We start from the raw sequence: 25,332 nt of genomic DNA on the forward strand, positions 1-25,332 counted from the left end.
TGAACATATACATATTTTATTCTTCTTCTCTGTGTCTTTGTGGTGTTTTAATGAACTGTTGACACGTTTGGACCTTGATATAGGTACAAAATATAAAAGAAAAATAAAAAATATTTACATAAACCTTTTTCAATTATTAGAAAAATACTTGCTTCAAAGGGACTGTACAGTTTTATTTGGCACTGCACAAGATTTTATTCTTACAAAGCACTGTAATTAATCTATCTGATTAACCAAAAGGCATAAAACCTGAACAAATTTAATATATTTTGCTTTTTAAAAAATCATCTGAAGTAAATATTATAGCTCAAAGTGTCTCAAAATAGTTTCAGTTTCACAATATCTCAAAGTGTTCAAAACTTTGCGCAAGACATGAAATACAGAAATTTTGACATGTAAAAACTTAAAAGCCTAAAATCTAAAACAAAAATCTAAATAAGCAAAATAAGATAATCAGGATGGGGTGAGATACCAAAGAAACGAGCAATATAAATTCAACAAATATCACACATTAAATCCCCCAAAAACAGCATAAAATTACAAATAACACAGATTTTCTTTTAAGTCAAGCACTCACAACATAAAGCAGTCAAACTCTACGTTCGCTACCAGGTGCAGCATGAAATGTCTCAAAATACTAGAAATATCTTAAACATTGACGGCCGAAAAACATTTTTCTCGTCCCAAGCCATCACTGGAATGGGCCGAACATTTCTCTTTTTAGAGTGACATGAGATTAAAAGAGAACTTGCAGACATGTGGGTTGTTTATACTAAACTGGGAACACTATGACACACACATTCACATGTCTGTGCTTCTTTTCCACCTTTTTATAGGCCACCGCTGACATCATCCAGTCCCGCGACCTCAAATCTGTTTCTCTAAAGACAGAGGCCGAAGACTTACCATAAATGTCCACAAATAAAATTACTGACGTTCCCCACAATGTTCAGATATTAAAAGCACACACACACACACGTACACGCCTCCCCCTAAACACACACACACTCCAGTCCAGTGTATCAAAAAAAGAAAAGGGACTTTTCTGTCTCCTTAAAACAAGAGTCTGTCGTCACAGAGCACCCTGATGGTGACGACCAACCTGAAGGATTCTGGGAAATGAAGTCCAATGATGTCACCAGACGTCTAGCATTGGGGAGCAGCAGACAAAACACCAGGCGCTGAATAATACACTGCAAAAGCACAAAATCTTACCAAGTGTTGTTGTTCTACTGACATCTTAGTACACTTGAAATCCAACAAACTAACTTGTCAGGATGATATGGAAGCTTGTTTTAGGTCAATCTAGTTCCACTGATTGTTTCATTACTTTTTAAGGTAAAAATGAAATAATCTGCCAACAAAACCAGTTTTAAATAGTGAAAGAAAAGTTAGTTTTGTCTTATTTTAAGTGTACTAAGATATTGGAACCAGAAGCTAGTAGAAAGACTTAAGTCTGTTTTGCATTTTTTGCAGTGTAAGAGTTCAGAAGAATAAAACATCTAGAAAATTTAGAATCACCAGCAGTTAAATGCAGTGTTTATATTCCTGATTAGATTTATTTTTGATCATACAATAACGGTATGATCCATCTAATTTAATACTGATGAGAGACCTGGTGACAAATCAACCCCCAAAAATAACATTAGTGTAATTTTTGTCTGCCTACCTACTTTCAGACCTGACCAGGGCGAAAGAAACAAACAAAAAATATTAATATGATGATTACATTTGCTCAATAATTCTAAAATGCAGGTCAGAACGGTTCCGCTGTTGCTCAGTGACACTTCGGCAGGGCAGCAGAGTGGGATGAAGCCGTAAGCTGGATGATGGAGGACAGGCTCAGAGGTTCAGAGTGCGGAGGAGGTCAGTCAGCTGGTCTGAGTCAATTCAATACAATCCTGGACAAAAAAGACCCAGAGATTTAAAATTAAATCATTTAATGTGCAGTTAGCATGAAGGAAAGCAGTTATTTACTCCATTAGAGTCATAATCTAAGAGAAAGTTGATCCTGTGTAAGAGCCAATAAATCAAAAGGAGGCATAAATTTAACATTTTCAAACAATGAAACTCTATATCATTTAATTAATATCAAGGCATTTTGAGGTTTGATATTTTCCATGCACAAAACAGGGCAGTTCTTGTGTGTAGATCAAAATTAAAAACAAGAAGATGTTCCATTTTATGTGATTAATATCCAAACATCAGTCAGAAGAGGTTTCACTATTGTGGTTTTCAAACATAAAAATAAAAATGACTGACATTTTATGCACAAAAATAAACAACTTTCCAACCCCTGCAGCAGTTCCAGCTAGCACTACAATGCTAATATTATGACTGCATAACTGTTAGCTTGAACATAAGCAGGAATGATGAGTGAAATTAGTTTTTTTCTTTTTTCTTTCTGTCATATTTGACAGCAACAAATAAGTTTAAACAACCAGTTCTGTAGCTGCTAGTAGCAGCTAGCTTTGATGCTAATATTAGCATGCATGTAAACCGGAATGATAAATAATGACTCAGATTTTAGTTGTGTTGCTGTTTCACTTCTATCCTGCTCTATCCCAGTGCAACAACATACAGATTCTGTGTAGATATTTTAACTAAATGAAAATCGGAGCTTTAAATTACCTTATTTTACTAGCAGTGCTAACGCTAGCTTATGCATAATAATGATTTGGCTTCAGTTCTGCAAAAGAGTCACAGATGACATGCAAATTTTGTCTGAATGTGTAAAATATTTTGAGTTTTCAGTGTTTTTATAGAAACTCTTTTCTGAGACGAGCCGTTTTGTCCCGCAGCTACAAAAACGGTCACTGAAGCCTTCAGTTCCCTATACTTTGCTTATTATTTAATTTTTGGAGACCTAAATAAGATCTAATGGTTAAAAATTAGGAAAATTTTGCCAAAACGTCACACGGCTGTGATCAGACTGAGCGTCATCCCAGGTCAGAATTACTGAACAAATAATGAATCATAAGGTTTTAGAGTCACAATGCTTTCAACAGTTCTGCAGGTTGTAACACAGACTGAGTTACCCAACATTAATCTCGTCAGTTTTTTCTGCTCAGAGTGAGAGTTGTGTCCTTACCGGCTATAACAGGCTGTTCCTGCAGTTCATGTTGGGGCCTTTAGACCTCATCTGCTCCTGAACAGACCCTGACTGTTAAAAAAAACAAAACATTTAGTCACCCGGCAGGAGACACACAGCACATTAAACAATCCTCACAGCAATGGATAAAGATTTAAAAAATAGAAAACTAATTATTTTAGAAAAAAGTTAGATAATGCATGTTAGTTTATAACAAAATCTAAATTGGTAAGATAAAATATTTTAACTAAAACTGAACACTTAATGGACCAAACAAACTTTTACATACTTTTCATCAAAAGAAAATATACATATATTATTTAAAAGTCAATTTAAGACATCAACGAATAAACAAGTTTAACTTATTAAAAATAATAATTAATGAATATTTTACATATAACATGAATGCAGCAAGTGGTTTCTGGATGGACACTTGTCTTTTCCAGCAGCCATTGTACAGCACTGATCAAAACTGTTGGGAGTTCTGGTTGGGTTGCTAGGTAACGGTGAACTGCACTGCAAAAACACAGGAACTAGAGTAAAATTACTTGGTAGGATTTTGTGTTTTTGCAGTGTGAAAGTCAATTCTGACTTCAAGAGATTTTTGAAACGGCTCATTTTCCCAACACCAAAAAAAACATTAATTTATGTCTAAAAACAGCTGGTAGATTTTTTTTTTAGATTTTTGGTCTGTTTTTAGAAGCAGTGAAGACCAAAATGGAAGTATGAAAAAGCGAATTTTGCTTACAAAAATCCCCTTAAAGTAAGCTCCGGGTGGAAAAACGCAGTCATTAGTTTGATGTATTCTTGCATTCACACCAAACGACACTGGAGCAGGATTTCTAGGCTGGTCCAGAACAACCTCAGTGACCGCCAGAGTGGAGGCAGATTTCCACATGCCAGATGTAAGACAGAAAAGCCAAAATAGAAGCAGGAAGGATGCAGTGCCACAAGACACTTCCTGACACCCAGACACACAGAGAGCGCCTCTGTCCTCAGGCTGGACCGAAGCCTGTTGGCTGGGAAGCTGCACAGATTCACTTTTACTTTCTCTCCTGAGTTACAGTCACGTAAACCGTAAAGGTCAGAAATTGAAGCGGTGCCGTCTCACCGGCTGCAGGCCGTCTCCCATCTCCCCGGAGCCGATGTGCGTTAGGTGGATGAAGTTTGTCGGCGCGCCGATCATGCTGCGGTCGATCTTCCTCCTGTTCTTCTTCTGCACAGAGACAAAGATTTTTCACTTTAGATAAACAGTCGTTCTGTGGATCTGAAAGAGAAAGAAATCACGCTAGACTGTAACAAGCTCTTAACTGAAAACAACGCAGACAGATGGTGCACCTGCTGCTCTGCACTGCAAAAACACAAAATCCAACCGAGTGGTTTTCACCCAGTTTCTACCTGAAACAAGACTAAACTGAGTTTCAAGTAAATTACTCCTTCATATTCATTCATTTAAAAAGTACTAGCTCCCTGCGCGTCACCAAATTCTAGTTCCACTTACAAATTATTCACTTATAACCTGGGAAAATGTCTGCCAGCAATTTGGTTGCTAGGTGATGGGCTGAGCATGGCTGGTGTTGCTAGGTAACCGCACAGTGTCAGTTGTCAGTGTAACTTTTTTTTTTTAATTAATAGAAATGTTTTGCCTTAAGCTTATATCTTTCTGACAAGTGATTCGTAAGTTATCTTATCTCAAGTGTACTAAAATATTTCCGCTAGAATCAAATCCAAACACACATTTTTGCAGTGCGTGTGTCTTTATAGGTCTTAATGGACATTGAAGTTTTATCCTTTGTGCCTTTTTGTCGTCGCTCCGTTTCATTTTGTGTCTTTTTATATCTCAATTTTTAATGACTATATTTTAGTTTTCTCTGTATTTGTTTTAATTCTCACTCTTCTCTAAGATTTTGTGTTTTTGCGGTGCAACATAAAATGTTTCATTATGGAAGTAAAAAAAAAATTTTAATTTAAATTATTTGTATTTTTAGATTTTATGACAAATGAAAAAAATGAATTTGGTACAAAGTAGTAAAATATTAAGAAAGATACTTTTAAGAGCCTATTATATATTTCTATATAAAGATTTTGCAAAAGTATTTAGAGAAAAGCTCTTGTTTGTTGTTGTATTCATAATAAAAACAAACAATAAGGAAATGTTTTTTAAGAGCCACAGGTGCACTGCAAAAACATAAAATCTTACCAGGTATTTTAGGTCAGTTTGTAGTGTAATTATCTTAATACACTTGAAAAAAAAAATAATAAAAAAAAACTAACTTATAAAGAAGTTTTCAGCAATTTAGGAGATTGTTTTAAGTCAATATTTCTTAACATTGATATAAAATACATATTTCAAGTGTATTGAAATTAGACCAAAATTACTTGGTAAGTTTTTTGCAGTGTAGCGGGCCGCTGCCCTAATGTGACGATGCTGGTGTTGAAATACTTTCATATCTTTCTTATGCGTCTCTTTTGTTCCTCCGATGGTCTGTCCCTGATGCGTCTCCACATGTCCACATACTCTCAGTCTCAAATCACCACATTGAATCATGTAGGAACAGCAAAACGTGACGCAACAGACGGAGAACAAGGAAAAATCCCAGAGGAACCACGAGGCCTCGCGATAAAACAGGAGCATCGCACAACAGATTCTGCTTCAGAAATTACATCCAACACCTGGAATTAGGTTTAATTTAAGATTCCCTCAGAGTTCAGCTCCTTTTGGTGCATTCAGGGACACTCGGGAGTTCTGGGAATCAGCCAATGAAACCCCTCATTAAAACCTCGTTCGCCTCCTGAAGTCCAGTAAACCCCGCTGTGTGGAAACACATCCAAGCCGCAATCAAAACCATTTAGATGTGATTTAAGAGGCTTATGCTCGGGATTATCCAGAGCCTTTATGTAACCCAGCAGAACTAAAAGTGATGGGTGAACACAAGCGAGACGACAAGCCCTGAAGATCACACAAAGCCTGGAGCTGCAGTTCCTGGGATTATTTCAGACAATATATATTTTAAAAATACAGATACACTGATCATAAACTGGTTTGTCAAAGCTTAAGAAGAGATTCAAGAGGGAAGCAAACCCACAAATAAAACAATGTGAAGAAAATGCAAAAAAAAAAAAACAGCTGAGAAAAAAGAAAAATGCATCAAGAAGTTCAGGGCTGAAGGGGTTTGGACCCTGTTATACTCTAATGATGATATTAAGGGGCAGCGTTATGTCTTTCCAGCCACAAAGGACCATTTTGAAGCACAATCAAGTAACTATGTTACCCTCAGTTGTTATAAAACTAATTTCACTTTTTAAAAAATTAGACTTTTTAATTCAGTGCAACGAAATTAGGCCTCTGTCTCTTTAAAAGCTTCTGCTCTTCCTGAAACTCAGACTTCAGGAAGTCGTTACACTGAGAACAAGTTTAATGAGCTCGGCAGTCCCACCAGGTGTTTGCTAATTGCTGCTGGCTAGTCTGAAGGAGCTGAGTGGGGGACCTCAGCGCTGGGAGGTGAAAGCTTGTTAGCTGCAACTCGAAGGCGGAGCTAGGTCCACCTAAGGGACTAAAGGATTTCTCTGAAATGCATCGAAGAAGCGACGCTGCAGGGATGTTTTTGATGAGGGAACAACATGATGGCATGACGTGAAGCCCTTACATAATGCTGCCCCTTTAATTTCATTAGTGGTTCCAAATGTTTGAAGCCAGAGGGGAAAATTGCTGCGAGATGGAGACTCAGACCACACACTGCGGCGACTTCCTGCGTCCAACCAGCTGGGAGTGACTCACCGCTCGGCCTACAGGCGTCCTCCTCCACAGCTACAGCCGCCGCCATGGCAACAGCAATTAAAAAAAAAGCAACCGGGCATCGCAGATGGACAGACCGGGAGGAATTTGACTCTTAATTTCATCAGGACATGTGAGTCGGGTTGAGGTGCTGCAACAACGAGGAGCTGCAACTTTCAGCTCAGCAGTGACACAAACTCTCCTTACTTCTGTGAAGCTCTCTGTTTCAGATTTACTTGTGGTCATTTAGCATAATCTTGGGATTGCTCACACAGCTACGACTTTGCCAGATTTTAATGGCAGCAGTATGCTTTAAGATTCAACAAACTGAGGCCTAATCTAATCCTGGAGCAGTTTATGTTACGCAACACAGAGTCTGGCGCAATTAAAGCGGAGCGGCAGGAAAAAACGTCTCTCCTGGCAACCTTTGTGTTGGGCTGATAAACAGCTGCTTCTGCTGCATCCCAAATATCATCATCATGTAATCTGAGTCACCAGCATCAAAGGAACGAGCTGGAATTTCAAAATAAAAGCACGTCACAGACATATGGAGCTGATCCCGGTGCTATGTTATGTTTAACTCCATCAGCTGTTCAACAAATAATGTTGATGCATTCCACTTTACAGCCCATAACAGCTTACTGTGCATCACTATGACGGGCTGAGGTTCCCCTTTATGAGTCAGTTATCAATTTTACAAACCACAGAAGAAAAAAAACAAATAAAATCACAAAACATGAGGTGCAAATTGCAATAAAACCCACCAATAATATTACAAAGTGAAACTAAATACAGTTACATAATGCTGCCCCTTTAATTTTATTAAAGGGGCAGCATTAATGAAAGCGTTGCTTTCTAAATAATCTAGAAAGCAACGCAAGACAAAAAAAGTACAGTGAAAATTAAAATACAGAAAAGACAAAAATGTATTATTGTAGACTCTAAAAATTAAAATATAAAAGGAAAAGACACAAAAATGAAACAAAAAAAAAGACTCAAATGGGCAAAAAGGGTCATATAAGAGTTATAAAGACATACACTGTAAAAACTAAATCCTACCAAGTAATTTGTATCAGTCTTGAAATGAGCCAAAAACTAACTTACAAATAACTGTTAAGCAACATATAGGTTGCTAAAACAATGTTTTTAAAGTAAATAATTCCTTAATATTGATAAAAATAATCTACGGATTACACTGTGCCGTTACCTGGCAACCCCAGCCACGCTTAGCCCGTCACCTAGCAACCAGTTCTGGTTCCACTGGCAGATTATTTCACTTGTAACAGGACATTTTCCCATGTTATAAATGAAATAATCTCTACTTTTTCATCAATATTGAGGAATTATTCACTCTCTAAAACGTCACTTGTACGTTTGTTTTGTCTTTTGAAAGCGTAACAAGATATTTGCATTAAAAACTGGAGGAAAGAATAGTTGAAAATGTAATTGGAGGCGATTAAAAATGCTGGAAATGATAAAAAAGACAGTGGCATTGATTTCTTCCACATTATTTACTGGAACAGCTGCAGATCCTTAAAGAGAAACGTCTTTTTTGGCTCCGGAGTGAAGTCCCCGCTGGCTGCTGTGCGTCTCGGTGTGTTTGTTAAAGGTGTATTGTTGCAGCGGTACAATGGAACAAACAGAAAACTCTAAAAATACAGGCGGAGGAAGGAGGGAGGAGATCCCCAGAGAGAACCAGAGCTTCCTCCCAGCACCGCCAGCGTACTGTACGCTCAGTGTGACGGGACATGTGGCGGGGTTTCATGCCCATAGAGCCAGGGGCCCACACTAACTTCGCTAGCTATTTAGCACGTTAAACATTACAGTTCAGGAGAGATAGCTGTTATAAAATCATATTAAATTTTTAAATTTGAATTAGGTTTGTAATGACTTGGGTTGCTTTCACACCTGATAGTCCAGTAGACAGGGTTTGATTGGGAATCAAAGTTACAACATTTGTTGCATTTTCATTTGGTGCGGTTCACTTTCACACCAGACTCTGTCAAACAAATCAAATAAATGTGTTCTCCTCCTCGCCTGTGGTGGCGCTGCAACAAGAACTATTGAAGGAAACGACATAAAAACCGAAGAACACACTCAGCGCAACTTGCTTTTCCACAAAGTGAAGAACTGTCAGATTTTAGCAGTGGTAGGATTTTTCTTTTGTCTTTGGTAAAAGATCCATTTCTTCCACTAGCGCCAGACTAGCGTGTTTGTTTTGATTGTTTACCCAGAAATCCCTGCGCTATAGTCTGTCTTCTGAGCGGTCTCCAGTCCGCTTTCCATTCACATCAGAGTTCACTTTAATTGAACCAAGACCTTGATTTTTAGGCGGACCAGGATTAGCTTTCATGGTCCACATCAGAGTTCGACTACACATTCACACCTCTTCAAACGAACCGGACTTTCTTGAGTTCGATTAGAGCGGACCAAGCAGAGCTGGTATGAATGCACCCTTAGCCAAAAACTAATTTTACAAGATGAAACCTGCACAAAATATAACTTTAATCGATTCTAAACTAAAATTGAGTTGACACAGTTTCATTTGTTGTGGATTTCTGTCAGGCTGCACGTTGGTATCGCTGTTGCAGCAAGAAGGTCCTGAGTTTGTTCTCCGTGTGAATGCATGAGTTCTCTCCCGCTATCCAACTTCTTCCCACAGTCCCAGGTTAATAAGTTACTCTAACATGCTCTTATGCAGCAAAACCCAAACTCTTCCTAGGCATTTCTTGTCTAGTTTATAAATCAGATATTTTAGCACTTTGTAAAATAAGACAAAACTAACTTGCAAGAAAATCGTCAGCAAAATGCAGATAATTCCTCAATATTGATTTTTTAAAAGTCTTAGTTCCACTTGCAGTGATGTCACTTATAATCTGTTATAAGTGACAGATTATGGGAAAATGTTACAAGTGAAAGAATCTAGAATGTGGTTGCTCGGTTCAATAAAACAATTATTAACCCAATTTTGGTGCAACATTGATGCCAATAAAGCATGAAATTTGAATGAATGTACATCCACGTTTTCTTCTTGTCATTCTCAGCAACGCCTGAATCGTAATCAGGTGAATAAACATCAGAAGCTAAACATTTTCCACCCGCAGTGACTGCAGAATGACCTGGTCTGTTTCTGTACGCCGTTTTGGCTTGAAGTTTAAAAAGGGGGAACCGAGAGTCCGGTTCTGTTTTTGTTTTCTCACTGGTGAAGACATCGTGACGACATCTGTTGGAACAAATCCAGTCGCCATGTTTAGGGTTGAACTTCGTTTAGGTGAATCAACAGTCGCACCTCAGGTGAAGTTAGCATGAAAGCTTCCTCCCTTCTCATTACGTTCCCAAGTATTTATTCATACACAGGCTGAAAATGCACATTTAAGACTTATCATACAATAAACAAACCTTATGTGATGAGATCGGAGAAATGAGAAAAAAATGCAAACAAGCTATTTACTAATGTAACTATAATTTACCCAAATCATCTCTTTTTCTGAGAGCTTTTTTCCCCCTGTGGAACGTAACTCCAAATTATTTGTGGAAAATTCACCAATTGCAGTTTTAATAAAATATTCTTAAAATAACACACAATGTGCAAAGCTACTTGAGGCAACATTGGCTGTTCCTGTTCCTGGTGCTAACTGGTTGACCTGCAACAGCAGAAATAATAGCAGCAGCCCTCATATTTAGCTTCTAAAGCTAACCAGTTAAGTTTCCACCATGTGTGTTGATGGATATTATTTTGTGCTTGAACTATTGAATTAGGTAGTTATAAGTGTTTTTGGGAGAATCTCAAGTATTGTTACATTAGCGGTTAGCTTGATTAGCAACGTTAGCAACACTAAAAGCAATCAGTAGACTGAGCAAACTCTTGTCCTTTCTTTCAAGACTGCCAGGATTTCCTAATTCAGAATAATCTGAAAGGCAGAAATAGACTCCTCAAAACGATAAGAAACATGAAACATGAAACGATAAGAAACAGGAATCTGTTGAAACAAAGTTTCAACAGATTCCTGTAACTTCAGGCTGAAGGAAAGCTGACACAAAGTTATTTACTATCTGGTTTCCCCTCACAGAACTAAAAATAATCTTTTTCAGACATTTACACACCCAAGAGGTTCAGATCTGACCCAGTTATGCATAAAATCAGCTGATTACAAACAATTTCTTAGTGCATCTTCGTTGATAAAGTATCAATCTAATTGATAAAATCCAAGGTGGATAAAATCCAAGGTGTCAATCTAATGGATAAAATCCAATGGCTAACTTAAAATAATTTCCTGTTATCAAATATTCAGGGCTTTCGCTGTATGTGTATTACATATTTAAATATTTTTTAAACTAAGTATTTTCTAAATAAATATTTAGTTTCTAACTAAATTTTTATTTTTCAAAATAAATATTTAGCTAAGATCTAAACATTTATTTGTGAACTAAATATTTAGCTTTCTAACTGAATATTTAATTTGAATCCTAAATATGTAGCTTGCAAAATTAAATATTTAGCTTTATCACTAAATATTCTAAAGCTTTAGAACTAAAGCTAATATTTAGCTTTAGCAATGAAGCACTAAAGCTAATATTTAGCGTAAAAAATTTCAGTTTGTAAACTAAATATGTAGCTTGCATTTAATCTGTTAATTTTTTACAGTGTAACTGTAAAATGGGTTCCCATGCGGCTCGGAACCAGAGGTGTCGGTTTCTCACCGGAGGAGGCTTGGCTACCACGCAGCAGCCCATCTTGTGCCAGAAGTCGCTCATGCCGACGGTCTGCCTGTCCAGCGGCTGGCCGGTGCTCTCTGCTGCCGCCCTGCAGGCCCGAGAAGGAACTGCAGTCTGTGGGTAATCCTGGGGCATCCAGACAAAAAGCCACACAAATGTAGACAGTCAGAGGGTAAAACCCTGAAGAACCCCCACCGTAGATTAAAAAATAAAACTCTACAGGTGGACTCCAGGGGCTTCAGATGGGAAAAAAAGAAAATCCACAAATTTCCTCAGGAGAAAAATCCTCACCGGCAGAAAATGCAAATTAAAATTTACTCCTCAGAAGATTCAAATGTAGGAATCCAAACTTCCTGCAAAGACAGAAAAAAAAAAACATTACAACCTTTTTCTTTTTCCAGATTCAGGACATTAAATTATTGTGTCTCATTATAAATTTAATCCTCTGGTTGTTTAAATTCGTCTTTCGCAACCAGACTGAAAGTTGCTCCTTTCATTTATCACATTATTTCAGTGCCTCAGCGGCCAGGAATCATTTCAATGCCTCTGCGGTTTTCCACCTCAAAAGACTCAAACGGGCCTCAAGTTTCCAAATCACCACAATCTGCAATCTTTAAATTGCTCCACATTAGATTGCTGCATCTGCTGGTGAGGCAACGCGATAACGGTTTGATTCAGCTTTCTAAACAGCCAGACTTTTATCTAACCTTCAGTTATTTTCTTTAAAAACCGCCTGAAATCAAAGCCTCGATGCAGAGCAGAGCTGCAGATCCATGAAGATACCAAATAAGGCGAAACTCGTATGTGATTACATTTTTTAGATGCTTAAATAGCACTTATGGTCCAAAAATCACCACATTTCCAGGAGGAAGCCTGAAACATGAGCAAAGTCTCCTGAAAACGTCCAGGCAGTCTGTCATTGGGTTGCATGGGAACCGAACCCTGCGAGACGTCAACACGGCAGCAACATTAAGCGTGACTAAACATTAGGTGTGGTCCAAACACGAAGCAGCAGGAAGTCACACAAACAGACACGCAACGCAAACCAGGAGCTGCAGAAGCAGCGGCGGTTCCGACCAGAAAACTCCTCAGGCTGAGCATCACTAATCCAACAAACATCCAGGAGCCGACGGCCTGAAACCACCCAAAATAACACAGCATGCTCATTAAAATCTAAATACCAAACTCTGTTCTTTGAACAGATTCTGATGCAAAACGTTTCAACATTAAAATAAAAAAAGAAATGATTCTTTACGTGTTGTGTGCATTAATTACATTTATAACTTAGAAGCACAACAACAGAAAAAACATTAAATATAAACATAATCCACTCATTTCTATGGACTTAACTATTTAATTTAAATTGTGTTAATGTTAATAAATGTTGAGGTAGCACCTCTAAGCACCAGTTTATGCAGCAGATAAAATATATGAGGGTTTATTTATTTAAACAAAATAAGCAAGAATATTCTACTTTAACCAACAGGGAAATTGTTTGCAGTACCAGCTGTCCAGCCCGATGAGGGCAGCACTGAGCCGGTTTGAGGCTAAATATTGCAAATATTACAAAATGTTTTTTACAATTTACGCAGTAAAATAAAGAGAGCAGCAGTTAGGACCAATTTGTACAACTTATCTGCAATAAGTTACTCGTCAAACAAAATAAATTACTGCTTTTATTGCTTAGAAAATAAATAAATACTGTGAAATGTTAAAAAAACAAACATTTGCAAAGATCAGCTTTCATCAGGCACCTAATGTGCAACTACAGGCATCAAGTGTAAAAATGATTCATCAACCAGAACCTGTGCCTTCAGGCCAGAGTTTGTTTATGGCACTAAGTGTTGGAAATCAGTGGGACACGATGCTGGTGGCTGATCTGGATCACAATTATCTTCCCCTGATGTTGTGTCGTATATCTGTGGGTTGATTAAGGAGAATAAATCTGTTTTTTGTTTGGGAGGCGTTCGCTGCGTCCCAATCAAAAACTCTTAACTGCGTCTATTCTGAGTCAGTCAGAAAAATATCTGGAGTCCCTCCAACACATTTCAGCGGATGATAAGGGAGGAATGTGGAGGCCAGAAACATGTAGCTTCATGCTTGACATCCACAAAGATCAGCAGAGAGGAATTCAGCCTGAGGGGTCGGCTTCGCCAAGGAGAGGACTTCCTGTTTGGGAATCAAACGGTTCATCAAACTGAGGACCGAAAGGTCTGACCGTCTCCACCAAACAAATTAAATTATTTTCCATTTTGACAGCTTGGTTCCTCCATCAGCTTTTTTCATCTGGACTCAGACAAACACTCAGATCCGGTGTTGTCTGAGCGAGCCGTCACTCGAAGAACATTCCACACATCAGAGCTTAATCTGACATAAATAACTCAGACCGTCATTTCGACACATCGGGGCAGAAAACGCGGGACGGTTTTACCTCCGTCTGAATCGCTGCTGCAAACGTGTTCACCTCCGGAAGACAACCAGACAAACTCTGGTGGGCGGAAAGAATAAAAACTGCATTTTGTTTTGCAAAATTTGAATGTAGATTCACAAAAGCTTTCGTCTCTTCAGTTTTTCTGCACTGTAAAAACTCAAAGTTTGACCAACTACATTTTGTCTAGTTGAAATAACACAAAATTAACTTATGAATTAACTTTTCAGCAACGTGTAGTAGCTTGTTTTATGTAAATAATTCCTTAATGTTGACAAAAAAAAAAAAAAAAAAAACGGTGTAGCTCCAGAGCCGTTACCTAGCAACCCCAGCCAAGCCCGGCTGTCACCTAGCAACCAGCTTTATTTGGCGGTAAAGTATTTTTCCATAAATATTGACCAATTACTTACGAAAACCAAGCTCCTGAATCTCACATAATGTCACTGATGAGGTAGTTTTGTCTCGTTTCAAGTGCATTGAAACGAGATTTTGTATTTTTCCACTGAGGCAGCAGCCAAATTCTGCTGCAAGTTAAATATTAATGCAAACAAAAGAAGACATTGACAAGACAGGAGAAAAAGGAACCAGAGACTCAATAGGGCGTCAGAATTTGAAGTGAAGTAAGTATTCAGGACTTTGCATTTCGGCGTCTGCGGTGGACAGACGGACAGACGAATGGCCGTTCATGAGTATAAGCAGCACAATGGTGCAAACTCAGCCTAAACTTCCTGTCCGGCAGTCTGTTTGTGAGGCGCTATAATAAATTTTGTCCCATTACATCACTGGGAGGAGGTAAAACTGCTCCTCCCCCCCCATTGTGTTGTTTGCAGGTGGCAGGATCCACAGTCTGCACAGAAAACTTGATTCTCATTTATTTATTTGGCTTTGCTGCCGATCTACAGTTCTCCCGCCTTTCTGAAGGTCTTTGACTCCAAAACCAAATGATTTCCTAAACCAAAAGTGACTATAAAAACTATTTTTAAAAATATTTAAGGTAACTGTGACTTTGTCGCAGTAATTATTCTCCCACAAGCACAAATAGTGCTGCTGCAGCACATTCCCATTTGTAACACACTTCTTTGGGACACGCAGAAATATGTTTTATATAATTAAACTGCATAAAGTAACTGCATTTAATCATAATCATCTTGTCCCGATAAGCTGCTGTTGGGCCAGAATTATACAACCGTACATCTTTGAAAAGCAGAAGTGGAGCCTCCTGCACAACCAACAAGAAGGCAGGAAGTTGCTTTCTGGATGGTAAGTCAACAACAAAAACACTCGTCACTCGTGCTGGAGCGTGTTTGGGTTGCTAGGTAACAGGCTGGGATTGGCTGGTGTTGCTAGGTAACGCCGCAGAGCTGTTGAATGCGACTTTAACAATCGGAAGATTTTGAAACGGCTCATTTTTCAAACCCCGAAAACAATAAATTATTGCCAAAACACAGCCAGGTGGTTTTTGGAAACCCAAAAGGAAGAAAATAAAAAATAAACAAACATATAAAACGTCAGACATGAAACATTTTGTCTGGCTGTTTGAAATATTTATTCAACAAATACAGACAATATAAGATTCATGCTTAAAATACATGATTATCTACTTTTCTTGCGTCTATATTCCAGTTTTTGTGACAGTCCAAAAATATTCAAACAACCGAAAGAACAAAGAAAACAAAAAGCCGCGGTCGCCACCGGCCTGCTGATGTGAGAGCAGCTGAGCGCCGATCAGCCGGAGGGGAGAATCAGCTGAAGCGTCACAAGACGACAACAACAGCCCGTCTGTTGGAGACGAGCGGTCACACGATCACACTTCAAGCAGACGGGAGAGAAACGCTTATTTACACAAGACGGCCGAGACGTCTGACCTCTGAGTTTCACAACGACCCTGTGAACTTGATGACTGGCGTCAGAAAAGCCTGCAGGCAGAAAACCTGAAAACTGAGACTGTCGTCCTCTGCTCTGTGGGAATTAGTCACATCTGCACTGAAAGACTCTAATGAATAAGTTAAAGTCTAAGAAATTAATGTTAAGTTAAAACCCAAAGCAAATACATTCTAGAGTTTCATTATCAATTTTAATGTCAAATCATGAACATGACAGTGAACAAATCTGAGGAATTGCTGCCAAAATAAATAATATAAAAAATAAAAAGCCTTTGTGTAAAACATGGAATATTTAAATAACAGGGACTGAGCTGTTATTCTGCTCCACTTCCTCCTTTATAGACATGGTCACACTTCCTGCTTCAGTTTATCTGAGATCTGGCTGCGATAAGACAAAAAAAAAAAAAACAACCAGCTGGATAAAAAAAGAAATGGGTTCAGATTAAAGAAGAACAAAAACGATGGATCCAGGAAAACCAGGTTTCACAAAATCTCCTTATCGCTGCTTTTCAAGAAGCTATAAAATCCTCTCAGGAATTCAGAATGATTGACTATTTTAGTTTTATAATGTACAACTACATAAACTTAAAGAATTAACCAGAATATTTCAGTCTTTTCATCAACTCCTGTTGTTTTTTGTTCTTTATTACATATCTTTTTCGACATTTTTGGCATCCCGTATAGAGAATTTTGTTTTACAAATATTTCAAGATAAAGTATTAATTATGATCTGAATTTTATTAATTCGTGTCAACCTGAAGAGTTTTCACTGTTTCAGGACATTTACCTGGAAAATATAACAGGTTTTGTTGTAGTTATTTAGACTTTTACTCAAGTACAAGTCCTGAAAAACAACAACGAAATTTCATAGAAAGCAACTCTGTACCTTGACTATAGTTATTATTATTTGCATTTACATATTTTCCATTACTTTTTATTTAAAAGAACAATCATTGTTGATGTTACGACTTTTTGTTTTGCATTTTTGAGTGAAACTCTTCCTCAAACCGTTAGACTCTTTTACTGGCACCACTTGAAAGGCAATGACTCGTTCTCTGTCATTTCCATACTTTTACATCAGTTTTTAACATTTTTTTCTAAGTACAGACACTATTTAGAGAATGTATTTTAATTCACTGAGGGTTCTCTGAATCCTGAACATTCAGTTTTACCCCATCATCACATCAAACCTGAGGCTGAACTGTAAATTACTCCCTGATGAGTCGTCTAAAAGCAGCAAACGTTTCCTCGTTGGCTTCACTTCCAGGCTGAAATGACGTCTTATTCTCAGATTTTCATAAATACTGACCTGAAGAAACCTCAAGTTCCCTTTAAAAATACATCATTTGTTTTTATGTGTTAATATGTGCCACAAAAGCTGGAAGGACGGACTGTATCACCAAAACCACTTCTCTTCTTCGATTGGTCAGCGCCCCGATCTGATGAAATCAGAGGGACCTAAAGGACTGCGAAGTTCATACACACAGCGCCAAGTAACGGATTACTCATCAGGATTTCTGTAGTTTTCCAGGAAGTGGCCACCAGAATCATCAAGAAATACTTTCAAAAGTTATTCCTTCGTGCTGTGAGCCGACATGAGGCAGTTAATGTCCAACAGAGTGGAAGAAAAACCCCATAAAGGCGACATATTGTGCTAACGTCACGTTTCACAAGTCCAAACCCGCCCGGGCATTTCATGATTTTGGTGTCTGGAAAACGACCCGTTTCTAAAACCTACAGGATGCAACAAATCAGGAGGAGCCGCGTCCGTTACCTAGCAACCCCGAGCAGAGCCCCGCTTGTTACCTAGCAACCCCGAGCGGAGCCCCGCCCGTTACCTAGCAACCACAGAAAGGAACTCAAACCAGCCACCTGAAGTCTCATTATTTAAGAAAGATGTGGAGCAAAAGCATTTCATGAGCGTGTTCTGGACCAGTCCAAACCTGTCCGGGGAAATCTAACAGGTCACTTTAACCTGTGAGATTAGCTAACCCAGCGGCTAACCCAGGAGCCGCTGGGTTAGTTAAGCTAAACTCTTCAGATGTTTCCGAGTTTACCTCCAGTTTGTTTTCATCCGTCACTCCCACTAAGCTTTCACTGAAACAAAACCACACAGAGCCGAAAGCCTCTTTCGCTTTTAGGGTACGAAGTCCTGGTACTTTTCCTCACCGCGTCACTTTCTCCTACTACTCTGCAGTCATTGCTTTGGTCAATTTCACACTCTTTTCATAGGATCTTTTTTCATATTCTTCCAGAAATGTCAGTATCTGACAGAAGAAAATTATTTTTATTTTGTATTTAATATCTAAATAGAAATAAAACTGTTTAAAAAAGCCAACAAAACTGTGACCTTTTTCCCCCATTTGTAGCTCTGAATGAGTTTAATCTAACTGGACTGAGAGCAAAAAACGGCTCTTTGACTTATAAAGTTTCCTGGTAAATTTACAGCGTTGTGGAAAGAAAGTTTTCCTTCTTGGAAGCGTCATATAAACAATCACACAGTGAAAAATCTGGCTCACTGTTTCTGTTTATTGCAAAGCAAAACCATTTTTTCCAAGTTGTAAAACAATTAAGAGTGGATGATGATAATGCTGGAACATATTTGTGACTTTGTCAAAGTGAAAGCCTTTATTAATGTTCCTGTTTAAACTATTTACTTATTGTTCCAGTTAATACTGAATGTGTTGTGCTACATTAATGAAACTATTAGTCATTATAAGTGTTTACAAAAGTGATTTTTAGTGAGTCAAAGTCCTGAACTCCTTATCAGGTTGCCAGTGAACTCCTTGGACTTTCCGTTTACGGAGGTGAGGGAGAGCCGTAAAATAAAACCTTTTCATGTTGGCGCAGAGTAAATACCAGCCAACAAAACGCCTCTCTCAGCTTTCCCTTTTTAAAAAATGCATTTCTACGACAGGAAAGCGTTGACCCCTGAATACAAAGACGGAGCGTTTAAGGTGGCAGAAAGTGGAGCGAATACAGCTGGAGACAAGCCTCACAATGACGCCTTTTCATCCAGACGTTTAAAGGTAGAAAACTTTCCGACTGGTTAACGGCTGACCCTCCTGTTCTGACACAACGAGCAGCTTTCACTTCTCTCCCCCGGGAAGCAGAAAGTTAACACACCTTAAAGTGACGCAAGCCTTCAGGTTCACACTGAACAATAACGCTTTCAGCTGATTCAAAACACTCAATCAATTATCCCAGCGATCAGTCCGGGAAGAAGTGGGAACATTTTGCACATTTTTCATTCAACTACTTCAATCATCTTTCATGCAGTTTTAGAAAAAAAAATAAAAGACGCAAATAAACAAATAATTCAGTTACTTTTCAAAAGGAAGACATGGTAGCACTTTATTTGATGGGGTGTGAATAAGACTGTTATAAACATGTAATAACACCTGTCATAAACATGGAGTCTTTATGAATAAATATGACTGTTGTCATAAAATGTCTTTTGGTAAATTGTGTTAAGACAAAGTTGACATTCAAAATGTCAACTTTTAAAACAAATTTATTTCAGATCATGATTTCTTGGTTAATGTCAAGTTGTCATAACAGACATTTTGAATAATGTCAACTTTGTATATAAAGTGTCACGATTTACAAAATGACACTTTATGACAGCATACACGTTTGAGCATTTGTAGATTTATTGATACATTTTTGGATTAACCAATAAATTGGATAGGAAAAGACGCTTCATACTAGATTTGTTTGTTGTTGTTGTTGCAGAATTTGAAGCAAAAGTTAGGGTTACGTTTTCAGCAGAATACATTTGCAAACAAAAGGTTTTTATTTATAGAAATGCATATGTCATATCTTTTTAGCGCAATTTTGGCTTAATTATTGCTATGAATATGTTGGGGGGTTTTTACCAAAAAGCCATATTTCGGTTTGTTAAGGAGTAACTAATTACTAAATTAGCTGATGATTATTTAAGTAATCGATTAATCACAATTGATACGATTAATCGTTTCAGCTCTAGTCTGAAATAAAACATAAGATCAAATCAGATGCAAATTTTCATTGTGCATCCATCAGATATAAAATAGTCCTATAGATCTATGCAGAGATTTTCACTTAATTCCCAATTTAGATCATTTAAATCACTGATTATTGATCCAAATACGACAACAGAGCAATAATCCGTATTAAACATCAAGTCGACATCAACTCCACTTTTAAATGTTTCAGAGTTTCTTCAGGGATTAAATTTTCTGTAAAACACATAAGAGCGTGAAAGAGTCTCTGAACCAAAACACTCTTGGTTTTGATTCTGGGTTCTGGTTCTGGGTTCTGGGTTCTGGGTTTTGGTTCTGGGTTCTGGGTTCTGGTTCTGGGTTGGTGAGAGGTTCAAGAAAACCTCCTGCAGTGATTTAACTGGATGCAGGTTGTTGAAGGGATGATCTCAGCGAAGCGTTCGACTCCATAACACATATCCGCTGCTGGTTCTGAGACATTTGTCAGAACCTGAAATCCAGCCAAGATGACGTTTAATGTCAGTGAACCAAGCCGACTGTGGGAACCAGATAACAAAAGAAAACCCAGAAATAAACATTCGAGACAGAACCTTACCAGGAATGTCTTAGAAATCACGTAATTACTCCGGGGTTTTATGCAAAACCCTGTTTGGGTCCTTAAAGTCGGGAATCAGACAACTATTTGCGAGACACTTCAGTGAAGACGTCAGTCCTCAAGTCTCCATATTTTAGATGCAGCGTTGATGCAACACATGTTGCACAACAATGTTTATCCTGACTGCAGTTCATCTGCGCCGTTACATTTGTGAGATCAGCAAAAGTTTTCCACTTTATACAGAGATTTCTTAGCCTCCACCACCAGTTTCAGCCTTAAAGGGGATCTATTATGAAAAATTCACATTTTGCAGATTTTCAATCTTCAATTTGAAACTCAACTGCCTCTAGAAACAACCCAAGCTCTTGAAAAACAATCACTAAGATATTTATTGGCAATAAGTTTAAGTTTTTTGGTGTATGGAAAATGAGCCGTTTCAAGAACCATCTGAATGTTAAGACACATTTGATGGGTCCAGTGCCGTTACCTATCAACCAAAGCAGAACAGCATGTTTGCTCAGCTTCTGTTGATGTACAATGGCTGCTGGAAAACCCCACTTTTGTTGTTGACTTCTAGAAACCGTTTTTGTTGGTTGTGCAGAAGGCTCTACTTCTGCTTTTCAGAGATGTACAAATGATGTACATTTTCATGTGCGACTGTAAACACAGAGTTGGGGGCGTGGCCAGCAGCAGCGAATTAGGATTTAAAGTGACAGGATGCCAAAACAGCTCATTCAGAAACGAGTTCAGAGCTTAGCAGAGTGAAATCTCATCATCTAAGAACGATTTCTGCAGAAAATGTAAAGAACCTGTTTTGTTCAAGGTGTTGAAGGAGTGTACAAATCTTCTGCCATTTGACCAAAATCGTCAGCTTAGAAAAAAATTCGGAACAAAAAAAATATAATTTTTAAAAATGTAAAATTAACTAAGCAAATAAAGTGAACTGGAGCAAAAACTGCAAATAGGATTTGATGGAGAAAGAAATCCAGTTTGCTTTTTACTTTTGGGCTCAATTGAAGTAAACTAAAAATGTACTTTAGTCTATTTTGAGCGATGAAAACCATCTCTAGGTCAGTCTTCATTTGAAAACATTATCTGAGTTTTAATACAGCATCAAAAAGCAGATTTAGTTCCACTAAATGTAAACTTTAGAGTAGATCTTAATGAGTAGATGTGCTCCTAGTTACCATGATAACAAAAGAAAACCGGAAAGCTTGGATTAGATTATCACTTTATGTGGCATATAACATTTCTCTAAGTAAATTTTAGTTGAAAAGTTTTTTTTCCCAATTTATACTATTTATTCTAGAGGGGACCGCACAGAATCAGCCGAACTTCACTTTGAACAGCTTTACCCTAAAGAAAATAAACTTTTTATGTCTCTGTGTGACATTGTTAACTTTGCCAGGTCGAAATAACTAAAAACATTTTTACTCAGAGAGAGGAGTCGCTTTATGTGGAGAAAATCAGAAAATCTCGTTATCTTGAAAACAGCTTTTCTGCTTCTATTTTGAAACTAAAACCCAACATCAACAAGACAGGAACAAATTTATGAAACTAAACAATTTTGAAACAAAGTCTAAAAACATCAGCAAAAACCAGTTTCCTTGAAACCAAACTGCTTGTATCTAACTTTTCCTGGTAATCTTCAGTCGTTTCCCTTAAAAGAAAAAGTATCTTCTGAGCCAGTCAGAAACCAGCCCCCCTGCTGCTGCAAACAGGACCAACTGGGTTATCTGTGAGGAGATCACAGCTACACTTCAATGTAGCGTTTAGCTTAAAATGCTGTATTTGCATTTGGCACAACAAAACAAACACACACACACACACACAAAAAAACTGCCTGAAAGCTCAAAGCTGCAGCAGAACTGATGAGAAATATCTGCTGGCTCAGAGGTTTTCTTCTTTTAATTTTCCAGAAATGTTTGCCTGGAGAAACGTGGATCCCAGTGGAAAGTCAGGGCTTTCCAAAAATGACTGAACATGTTGCTAACGTAACCGCTGTAACACTGTGAATACATCCCACAGACACTGGGAACAGAGCGCTGCAGTGTTTCCCTCGTTCCCGCTCACCGCACGCCTCGAAACCCTCTGCAGACCTGTAATTTGGCTCCAGATCTATAGATCTACACCCAGAAACTATCCGTCAAAGACCAACTGTTATTTTTGGCTCATCCTGAGCAGAGGGGTCGTCTGCGACCTCCGACCTCTGACTTTAACCTCCACCTTCTCCCTCTAATCTTCTGATTGTTTCCTATCTTTTTGTTTTTTGTCCAAGGAAAGAAAAGTTGCTTTTTCAGGAGAGTTTTTAGCCGCAAATTCATTTAAATATTTAGATTTTACAGAACTAAGCGATCAGGTTCCTCATTACTTGATTAGTTATGGTTTTTCACTCAAACTACACTGCAAAAACACAAAATATTACCAAGTATTTTGGTCTAGTCGAAATATCTTAGTACATTTGGAAAAAGACTAAACTAACTTACAAGTAACTTTTAAGTAAGAAATAGAAACTTCTTTTAAATCAATAATTGGTTAATATTTATGAGAAATAATTTATTTACTATACAAAAATTTTCTATATCTTGCTGAAAAGTTACCTCTAAGTTACTTTTGTCTTGTTTTAAGTTTATTCAGATATTTGCACTAAACTTGACTGAAAATCCTTGGTAAGATTTTGTGTTTTTGCAGTGCACAACTCAGACAGACAAACATTACTCTACACTGCAAAAACATAAAATCTTACCAAGGAATTATTTTGGTTTTATTTCTGGTGGAAATATCTTAGTACATTTGAAATAAGACAAAACTAATTCTCAAGTAACTTTTCAGCAAGAAATAGGAGCTTTTAAATGTTAATATTTCTTGACTATTGACTGAAAAGTGGTAGTTTTTTTCCCACGTTAATCTTGAAATAATCGACATCATAATATTAACTCAGAACAAGCTCCTATATCTTGCTTAAAAGTTAATTCTACGGTAGTTCTGCCTTATTTCAAGTGAACTAAGATATTTCCACTTGAAACAAGACGAAAACGACTTGGTAATATGTTGTGTTTTTGCAGTGCACAGAGGAGAAATGAATAAAATGGATTATGTGCGATAATTTCACCTCGTCCAGGCAGGAAATCCAGCCCAGAGAGCGGAGGGTAATGAAGCCCAGGGGAGTTTTCCTCCCATGAGTTCTGGTGGTATGCTGTATCCTGTGACCCGTTAGATTCTCTGACCCGATTAGAAACTTCACTCTGCTCTCTTGGACCTTCAACACAACCTGGACCCTCATTTCAGGAGGTAAATAGGCTTTAAGGCTAAACTGAACCAGAAAAGCAGTAATTACTAACAGGCTTCCTGCCCAAAGCGAACAGCAGCAAAGAAGCATCTGAAAATATTAAAAAACCTCTAATCTGATCTCAATCCACATGTCAGGTCCTTTAAATTACGTGACTCTTGTGTACAGTAGATTAATAATTCACAGATTAATCTGTCCTTCAGGGAAGAAGTTGACCTGCGAACTTCAGCAAACATCTGAAGATTTTATGCATTTTAATCAGTTTACATGTTTCTCCAGTGAATTACAGTGAAATAACAGCTCGAGTTGCTTATTTTCAATGACAAAGAGGCCGAGACTCACCGGAGAGGAGCAGGCAGGGAGGCGATGAGCGGCTGAAGGAGTGAGATCATGAGCCAGCTGCAGCTTTCTGACAGACTCTCTGCCTTTTTCTCTCCCTGTGTGTGTGAGGTGTGGCTCCAACCAGGAAATCCGCCCTCTTTTTTCACCAAAGACCTTCATTTTTCTGTTTTCTCCTCCCTTTTCCTGCTTCTGAACGGCCGAACAGCGCCCCCTTCTGGCCTCACAGTGATCTGAGAACAACACGCAAAAAAAAACACAACTTTTCCTGTTTTTCTGTATTTGTTGATAAAAAAGGAAAATGTCTGAGACCGAGCAGTCTAAACAGTGGAAAATTTATCAGAAGAAAATTCAGAAATCTTGAAATTAATTTCAAACTTTGCTAGAAAAATAAATACATTTTGAGATTCAGCTCAAAAGTTTTAGAAAAAACAAGAAAATAAAAAACTTTGCTGGGGTGGAAAAAGTTTATGAATTTGAAAATTTGTGAGAAAAGCCACAGTTATCGAGATCAATCTTAATTTTGGGGAATTTGATAGGAAACCTCGGTATTATTAAAATCAATCTTAGAAATTTTCTATAAAACCCCCCAAGGTATTTTATGAGTTTCAAAAGCGGAAGATGTTTCCATTATTTCTGAGAATAAAATAGAATACAATAGCTGTTTGTTTGTTTGTTTGTTTAATCAACCACACCGCCATCCGGCTCTTCTTGAGCCACATAAATAAATAAACTAATTAATTAATAAAATCGTTAATATTATATTTTTAACCTCATCGTGTGACCACATGGTGCACATGGAAATAGGTTAGTGTGGGTACCAGTGTCGCTCATTACCAAACTAGAAGAAATGCAGCCCAGCGTACCGGAAATGTTATTTCCTTTCAAAATAAAACACACTTGCTTAATATGAAGTAAGTGTAGTTATATTTTTTATGTAATGAATACATTTAATTTATAGTAATAGTACATTTTGTTTTTACTAACATCTATTTTTCTTGCTATGTGGATGGAAACTGAAAGAAAATTGCAGCCATCATCTTTTTTCATTTTTAAAAAGCTTTTCTTTTTTAAAAATTTATGTACTAAAACAGATTTTGATTTGTCAAAAACAATCAAATGTCACTTTTCAAAAGGCTAGGCAATACTTGCGGCTCTAAATCCGTTTTATTTACCTGGACCGCCGGAAAAAATTGTCTTCCTCTCTTATTTGAAGTTCTCAACCGGAAGTGC

General features: G+C 37.8%; 1 protein-coding gene across 2 annotated transcripts; it reads right to left on the bottom strand.

The window, feature by feature from the left end:
• cdc42se1 (CDC42 small effector 1) lies at nucleotides 1-24,192 on the bottom strand. Of its 2 annotated transcripts, XM_055022586.1 has the most exons (6): nucleotides 24,103-24,192; nucleotides 11,874-11,935; nucleotides 11,568-11,708; nucleotides 4,203-4,307; nucleotides 3,092-3,163; nucleotides 1-1,901 (listed from the first exon to the last, which is right to left on the bottom strand). In XM_055022586.1, the coding sequence occupies exons 3-5, from the start codon at nucleotides 11,619-11,621 to the stop codon at nucleotides 3,095-3,097; spliced, it is 228 nt and encodes a 75-aa protein (XP_054878561.1). In that variant the 5' UTR covers nucleotides 11,622-11,708; nucleotides 11,874-11,935; nucleotides 24,103-24,192; the 3' UTR covers nucleotides 1-1,901; nucleotides 3,092-3,094. The 2 variants fall into 2 exon arrangements, with proteins under 2 accessions (XP_054878561.1, XP_054878560.1); XM_055022585.1 differs by having other exon boundaries at nucleotides 11,568-11,935.
• Nucleotides 24,193-25,332: the final 1,140 nt, after the last annotated feature.

This window comes from Poeciliopsis prolifica, unplaced genomic scaffold (assembly GCF_027474105.1).
Source record: "Poeciliopsis prolifica strain line A6 unplaced genomic scaffold, Auburn_PproV2 SCAFFOLD087, whole genome shotgun sequence".
NCBI lineage: Eukaryota > Metazoa > Chordata > Actinopteri > Cyprinodontiformes > Poeciliidae > Poeciliopsis > Poeciliopsis prolifica.

Coding starts and splice junctions, on each gene's coding strand:
- cdc42se1 (XM_055022585.1), bottom strand. CDS start 11,717: ATGCCCCAGGATTACCCACAGACTGCAGTTCCTTCTCGGGCCTGCAGG. Junction 4,308..11,567: donor TGGTAGCCAAGCCTCCTCCG/GTGAGAAACCGA, acceptor GTCTCTGTGCAG/AAGAAGAACAGGAGGAAGAT. Junction 3,164..4,202: donor TGGGAGACGGCCTGCAGCCG/GTGAGACGGCAC, acceptor TTTTTTTAACAG/TCAGGGTCTGTTCAGGAGCA.